The sequence below is a fragment of the Nicotiana sylvestris genome, chromosome 3 (genome assembly GCF_000393655.2).
Source record: "Nicotiana sylvestris chromosome 3, ASM39365v2, whole genome shotgun sequence".
NCBI lineage: Eukaryota > Viridiplantae > Streptophyta > Magnoliopsida > Solanales > Solanaceae > Nicotiana > Nicotiana sylvestris.
In genome coordinates this window covers 57629429-57637869 of record NC_091059.1, presented here as the reverse complement: position 1 = coordinate 57637869, position 8441 = coordinate 57629429, and the positions used below count along the sequence as shown (strand labels likewise).

The following is an 8441-nucleotide window of genomic DNA, read 5'->3' as shown; positions in this document are numbered from 1 at the left end:
TAGATCGTGGTTTTTTGATCCCATTGTGTGGGATATTTCCACGTAGAAAATCTCTTACCTTCTTTACATTCAGTCTTTACTGCACTCTACGTATCAGTCTCATAGAGGACCAGGTACTCTATAGTTTGGTGGACTCATATAAGCTAATAATTGGTATCAGAGCAGGTTCCTCCTATCAGGCTAACACCTAGGAAGGATCCTCAATGGCTGCTCCACCAAACTTTGAAGAAGGACAATCAACCTATAGACCTCTCAGATTCAATGGTCAATACTACGGCTAGTGGAAGAGCCGAATACATGATTTTATGATGGCCGAAGATTCAGAGCTGTGGGACATCATTTGTGATGGTCCACATGTTCCCATGAAGAAACTTGAAGAAACTGGACCATTGGTTTCCAAAGGGAGAAGAGATTACAACGACATTGACAGAAAAGTTGTAGAAAAGAACTATCGTCCTAAGAAAATCTTGATGTGTGGCGTAGGACCTGATGAGTACAACAGAGTATCAGCTTGTGATACTACCAAAGAAATATGGGAAGCTTTACAAACCGCACACGAAGGAAACACTCAGGTCAAACAATCCAAGATCGACATGCTCACCACTAAATATGAGCTCTTCAGGATGAAGAATGATGAGTCTATACACGATATGCACACTAGATTCTCCTCTATCATAAATGAGCTTCACTCACTTGGAGATGTCATTCCCAGAAACAAGCTTGTAAGGAAAATTCTCAGTGTTCTACCTGGGTCTTGGGAAAGTAAGATAAATGCCATCACTGAAGCTAAAGATCTACAGACTCTGACCATGGATGAGTTGATTGGTAATCTGAAAACATATGAGATGAAAAAAAAAGAAAGGCAGTGAAAGATGAGAGCCTAAGAAGGAAAAGAACCTGGTGCTTAAGGCTGAAAGCAGTGATTCAAGTGATGAAGATAGTGACATGGCCTATCTTACTAAGAGATTTCAAAAAATGATTCAAAGAAATGGTGGCATACCAAAGTGGGGCAGTTCAAGTAAAACAAGGAACAACGATCTCTGTCACAGATGTGGAAAGTCAGGGCATTTCATCAAAGACTGCCCACTCGCAAAACATGAGCAGTACAAGCAAAATCCTGACAAAGCAGGAAAAAGAAACTTGGTTCCAGAGAAAAGATTCAATCGAAAAAGTGCTGCAGACAATATCGTTAAGCAGGCTCTTGCTGCTTGGGGAGACTCCTCAAGTGAATCCGAAAGGGAATCAGATGCAGAAAATAGTTCCATGATGGCAGTGGAAACTGAAGCAACGAAGTACGATTCATTATTCGCGCTGATGGCTCAGTCAGATAATGATGAAGATGAAGATGATGAGGTAAACTTCAGGGATGTTCAGAGAAATTTGAAATCCTATTCTTCTAAGAAGCTAAGGTCTTTATCAAATGTCCTAATTGATGCTTATTATAGTCTTGTAAATGATAAGGAGATCCTGACCATAGAACTAGGAGATGCCGAACAATCTAGAGATGATCTACTGGTCTGTGTAGTGGACTTAAATGAGACCATAGCTAATCTTGAACAAGAGAAGGAGGCCCTGAATGAAAGAATAACTAGTGTCAAAAATGAAAGAGACGATCTGATGGTAGTAGTCATTGATCTAAAAGAAACAATACAAGGTCTTAGTAGTGAGAAACACACTTTAGAAGAAAACGTTGCATCTACTGAAGAGAAAAGGGTTGACCTACTAGTGATATGCAATGATCTAGAGGAAACCATTAAGGGACTCAATAGATAACATAGGAATGTAAATCTTGGGAAAGGGAAGGAAGTAGCCAGTGAGTCATACATCATGCTCGAAAAAGAGTTAACTGTTGTAAAAACCAGTCTCTGCAGTGAACTCAAGAGGAATCAGCAACTCCAAACTGAGTTGGAGAAAATAAGAAATGATCTTGAGAAATCCCTGAAGTAGACTTGGTCCTCAGATGATGTCACTTCCATGTATCTCAACAATAGTGGGAACAAGCAGGGCATCGGGTTCCAAAGGGAGAAAACTCCCTACAACCCACACAGTAAGTATGTTATTGTACCTGATAACTGGCTATGTACCCACTGTGGAAACAATAGGCATTTTAAAGAAACTTACCAAGCCAGGGTTCAGTCTGTTCAAAAGAACAAAGCATTTACTAATAGAGTGACTACTAGCAAAGGACCAGGTGCCACTCGCAAAAAGCGGATGCTGCTAGCGTGGACTAGGAAATCCCTCATTCATCCTTTTTATAATAACAAGGGACCCAAACTAGTTTGAGTTTCTAAATCTAATCCTTGATGTGCATGTGCAGATAGCAGTGAGAGGAAGCAGACTGCGATGGACTATAGACAGTGGATGCCTAAAGCATGCAGCTGAAAACATCATGAATTGCTTCTCACTGAAAGCACTGTAGGAAGGGAATGTATCCTTGAGAAGAAAGTAAAAGGTACATTCTCAGTGAATTAAAAGGAAGAAAGGTTCCTTTGGCACTCGAGTGGGAACGAGCACTATGTGAATGGCCTAAAAAGGTGCAGTCACCAATCTGATAACTTGCCAAGTAGTCTCAGTGGACAAAGGAAACAAGAACAGTCACTCCTGCTAGTCACTAATCTCCACAAGCTGGCGGTATGAGATGAGTGAAGTCGCAACTATAGCATGAAGGATTGGTATATGCAAACTTCTCACCTCCGAATAAATTAACTCAGCTGGACCTGGTCAGCGGTCTGCCAAATTCAAGTGTCACCTGGACATGAGTTCACAAAAATGATGGAGGAGGGGGAGAAGGGATCACGCATAATTTCTAAACACCAAGGGCTCCACAGCAAAATGGCGTAGCTGAAAGAAAGAACGGAACTGGAAAATGCTGCATGGACAGTGCTCATCGCCTATGGAATCGCCAAGAAATTCTGGGCAAAAGGAATGGATATTGCTCTCTACATTGAGAACAGGTGTCGAACCAGGTCCCTCCTAAATAAAAACTCACCAAGAACTACCAATTGGAAGAAAATGCCTTGTTCCTGACAACATGAAGGATCAGCTTGGGAAGCTCAATGCAAAAAGATGAGTGAAGGAATCCTTCTGGGGAACAACCCACAAAACAAGGCCACAAGGTCTCCAACAAAGGAAGCCCTAAATGGCAGGAGATGCTCATGGAGTATTCAACAAGACACTCTCCCTTGCTAAGAAAGAAACCGTGAGGATCAATATGATGAACCAATCTAGTCTCTGGGAAATATTTGAGGCTTCAAATAAGGAGGATGATAAAGTGAACAAGATGAAGGAGACTGGCAAAAGACAATGCAACATCATCCTCCACGTCTCACAAAGAACCTGGTACGTCACTTGCTACCACTGAACCTGAGGGAAGAAGTAAAGATGCAGTTCATGGCACTACACAAGCAGCAGAACACAATGTGTGGGGAAATCAAATTAACCTCCATATCTCTCTCTTCAACCAACTTCTATATCAATTTGGAAAACCAAAGTGCACCTGTCATGATTCATGCCTTATCTTCTGGGAGACAAGGAAGCAAAACGAAATGACCTCATCAATAACTGGAGAGAAATTGCAAACACATTGAAGGGTGAGATCCTCTTCTGAGGGTCAATATGAAGAAGGGATTGATCGGGGGAAAGCATTGTAGAACAGAAGACCAAACTCTAGATATCTGCATCAAAGCCTCAAGTAGAGAATATTTCAGATAAATCAAGGTGAAGAAGGGGTCACAAGAATCTAATGAAGAACCTTATCCTCCATCTGTTGGTTGTGCAAGACACCATCAGGTAAAGGTAGCTAAAGTGTTTTCTAACCAAGCCTAACTCACATCAATACCGTTGTAGGTAAACACACATGACGATCATAGAAGCTAACGGTACAGTATGAACTGCAAGAGGGGGCTGCTAAAACCTTGTCAAAAAGATTGCTCTGGCATCAGGTTCCTGTATCTCAGGTTAGTAGTAATGTGCTTAATTCTGCATGCCCTTTCTAAACAAAAAAACATATAAATATTTTGTAAACTGGCACACCATCCGACTTTTCAACATCTGTGTGTCATGTCTTGTCCGTCAAATCCTTTCATCCCCTCTGCACGACAACACTTCCCCACAAACCTATCGCCATGTTTAGAACTATTTAGAACCTATTTCGCTCTCCACTCATCATTAGTTCTTCTTCCAATAAAACTTTCTTTCTCTCTCACGGCAAGTCGTGAACCTTCATCTCCCATGCATAGCTAGGATCTTCTTCCCATCTCTCTCTTTATCTCTCTACTTGTCTACTAAGTACTCATCTAATGGCGATCGAACAATCTTATCATCCCCCTCCATTAACACTGCTACCACTTTTTCATTATACTTGAAATCATTCCCAAAGCATCATTATTTCACGCCTTCTACCACCTTACACACTTTTGGTTCCTCCTCCACCCCTACAGTTTTTCCATTTCTGATAAACCCTGTTTACCACTATTTTGAGAATCCTATGTCTAGTCAATCCTACGATCTCATCAAAGACCACACAAGAGGTTTTACTCCTCGAGTATCAGAAGCCCCTAAGGATGATCTTGACTAGTACCTGAACTCCTCCATGTTGGACTCAGTGACTCTCAAGGAGTCACCAAAAAAGGAAGTAGCTCATAACATTATGGCTATATCTGCTAAGAGTCTGATGAATGAAGGAACATATCTCTCTTCTGAGTATAAAGGGGAAGACATTCCATTTCTAGGAGATGTAAGAACCACAACACTCCTCGAGTCCTTGGCTCATGAGATATTCTCAAAAAAGCCTTCTGATGAACCTGATTCACTTCTATGCAAACTCACTCCTGCACTTCCTATTCATTCCAAGCTCTTGGAGTCTTCCTCCAAATCACCCATCACCAGGTCACTACAACAAGAGAATTTTGAATCCTCATTGCAGAAAACTAAGAGGAACGTCAAGACAAGGAAAAAGAGGAAAATGAATCCAAAGGAGTTCATAAAGAGTGTGTCAGTAAATCAGATAGACAAAGATGCTTCTAGGGAACCTGGTTCCTAAGTGCAACAGTCTGTGACAATTAAGGAAACTATTGAGAAACAGAAAGGGTCATCCGTGAAGGACAACAGAAAGTCTAAACGGAGTCAAACTGAGCTAGCTGTGTCTGAGGACAATACTGTGGGGGCACAAGCTGGAAAGGAAAGTCTGCCAAAGGGACTAGCAAATAAAAAGGGGAAACCGTTAAGGAACCTGGTTCAACAAGGTCCTTGACCTGTGATGGTGTTCAGTGGCAGCAGAGATTAAGAACTCAAAAAGTGTTAGGGGCCGAACATTTGATCTAGCAATTTCGGAGATGGCGGGCATGAGACAAATTTTGGAGATTGTGGAATTTCAACAATGGGAACACCTGTTTGAAGGGATCATGCCTTTGTTGTACGAAGATGCAGTGCAAACCTTCTACGCATCTCTCTTCACTGTTGAGGGGGATCATATATGTACGCTTGTAAATGGAGTGGATATTGTACTTGACGCTTCAACATTGGGAAAAATTCTCAGAATTCCGCGTGAAGGTGTGTCCTCAGTTAAGGATGTCTGTGCAATAAACTTTCGGAGAGCTATCATGAAAGAGCAAGCTATTCAACAAGTGGAACAGGTCCATAAAAAGGTATTGCTTCCTGAGTACCAGCTTCTCTTTGAACTGGTTAATAAAGTACTCTTACCCAGCTCTGAGAGATGTTCCATTGCTACAAAATCAGATTTGGTCCTGATGGAAGCGCTTGATGAGTTTGTACCAATCAATTTGCCAACAATCATGATAGATCATATGCAGAAGGTGGCAAATTTTAAGGGTGACAATCATGGGTTACCTTATGGCTTTCTCCTCACTCAAGTGTTCAGATTCTATAAGGTTCCCTTGGGAAATCCCAGAGTGGGCACACACAAGCAGACCTTCTCTAAGACCACTCTAGAAGAATGTGAATGTATAAAAAAAGTTGGCGGAAGCATCTCAACCATTTCTTAGCTGATAAACGCTCAAAATGTAGCCTCTAAGGAATAAAAAGGCTGAGGGCTCGAAATGCCATACTGGAAACTCAGCTTAGCCAAGCAGCTAAGGGACCTGATTCTGTACATGAGGAGGTTGCCCGACTGAGAAAGGAAAACGAGATACTTCGGGCTCAACTACTTTAAGAACAACTAGCTGCAAATGCTAGATGGGACATGGTTCTCAAAACCATTGTTGTCTCTTCCTCCAAGCCTCCTTCCTTTAGTGTTCCCTAGGATCCTCCCTAGTGTCAAGCTATTTTTGCTCCAACATCTTGTGGCTGCTGTTTTACTTTTGTTTACTTGTTTTTGTGATGGCATGTTGAACTTAACCATTATTGCTCATGTCTTGCTCAGTCCAATGTAAACATTAATAAAATAGCTCCCCTTTTTTGCGTGTACAATATTGTGCTCCTCCGACTTCTCTTTTCTGTCATGTTGTGTGCACATATATGGCATGAGCTAGCTGTGTTAGACTTCTTTATGCTTATTACCTGCTTGTGCTCTTCGACATACTTGTTCTTTTTAATGATGCCAAAAGGGGGAAAAGAAGCGGGAGGTTGAGGGGGTAATACGCCTATGATAAAAAAAGGGGAAACTAAAAATCACAAGGAGGGAGATCTAAGATTAAGGGGGAACTAGCATCTCATCTGGTTAATTTTGATCTAAACAAATGCTTTCCATGCCTAAGTTTGTCATCATCAAAAAGGGAAAAATTAATGGGTTTTCAATGTCTTAGCTTTATGCTTCTTATGTTTTGATGATCTAACAAACTTGTTGTGAAGAACCAGATAGAGAATCGTGTCCCACAGGATACACATCTCATGTGAACTGTTCGAAGTCTGAATATGCGAATGGATGAATGACCACAGGGAGGAACACAACAGGGACCCGATGCCCTGGTCCCTTAGGGTTCTCCGACAAAAGCACAAGTCAGTGACTATACACAATCAATATAAAGAGAAACACAACAGGGACTTGCTCCCTTGGGATTCTCTGATAGAAATACAGTTCAAGTGCACAGCTGGAACGTAGCAGAAGAAAGTGACCATCTGGCAACTGTTACAGAAGAGGAACACAACCAGGACCTTGTCCGTTGGTGTGTCCTGACAGAAGTATAAAGTCCACTATCCAGCTGGAACAGAACTGCCCAGAAGTGGCTGTGCAGACAATACAGCAGTCACTTCTCACTGGGAAGAAGTACACCAAGAGTTGACATCACTATCCATTGTGATATCTTTTGTGATGAAACAACCTGGTGCAAGACACACCATCACTTATGCATTCAGTGATATTCTCTCAAGAAGAAAAAGCATTCATCCGGCATTGAAGTCACTGGTGTGTCAAGAACAAGAAGACAACTCCACTAAGGATTAGTTTCTAAACGAGCTTTATGTACATCCATAGTTGAGTTGTAATCTTGTTAATTGTTCAACATTGTAATTCCTAGTTTGCTTTCTTAGAAGCATTGTCTTAGGAACAAACCAAATTCGTAAACTTTAGAGTTTATGTTGTGACTAGGAATAGTCATAAGTTAAATCCTCTATAACTAGGAGAGTTAGAGAGTGGCTTGTGGTGGTTGCATCACAAGTTAGTTTGAAGTCTTTGCAATAGGGTGTTTGCAAAGTGGCTTGTAATAGGTAGATTACAAGTTAGTAGAATTAAAAACCTACAAGGGTAGGTCGTGGTTTTTTTATCCCCTTGTGTGGGATTTTTCCACTTAGAAAATCTCTTACCTTCTTTACATTCAGTCTTTACTGCATTCTACGTATCAGTCTCATAGAGGACCAGGTACGCTATAGTTTTGTGGACTCATATAAGCTAATAATAAGATTTTGCGGTTCTAAAAGAGTACGGTGCAACCTTTTCCAAGAACATCATACAAACTTTTCCCTACTCCAGGTATGTTAAGGCTATTTTTTCTTCCTTTTGGCATGATCCATACGGTACAAACGAAACGAAATGCATAACTTTCATAAGTGACTTTATTCATAGAAATACTAGAGGTTCCTATGTTCTTGATTCCTCGTTTGTCATATTATTCTATCATCTGTTCATGGGTCTCGAAAAATATGTAAGGTTATAAAGTTTATTTCAAGATATTAATCAGAGACATAATGGTCTTATGACATTGCGAAAGATTATATTAACGTACTTCTCATGCATTGCACTCATTTACATGTAAATGAGTGCAATGAATGAGAAGTACGTTAATATAATCTTTCGCAACGTCATATATATATATATATATATATATATATATATATATATATATATATATATATATGGGATATGGAAAAAAGGTTACGACATTATATACGCACCACCACTTGATCAGCTGGTATACGTTGATGCTTTACCCATAGTGGCTGAAATGATATGATGGGATGCCCTCAGAGGCTTGATGATGTTATGAATG

At 40.7% G+C, this 8441-nt stretch overlaps 1 protein-coding gene across 1 annotated transcript; it reads left to right on the top strand.

Moving 5' to 3' along the window:
* The first annotated feature begins 308 nt into the window (after positions 1-308).
* Positions 309-2419, top strand: LOC138887402 (COP1-interactive protein 1-like). The gene is made up of 3 exons (XM_070169154.1): positions 309-722; positions 910-1713; positions 2318-2419. The coding sequence occupies exons 1-3, from the start codon at positions 309-311 to the stop codon at positions 2417-2419; spliced, it is 1320 nt and encodes a 439-aa protein (XP_070025255.1).
* Positions 2420-8441: the final 6022 nt, after the last annotated feature.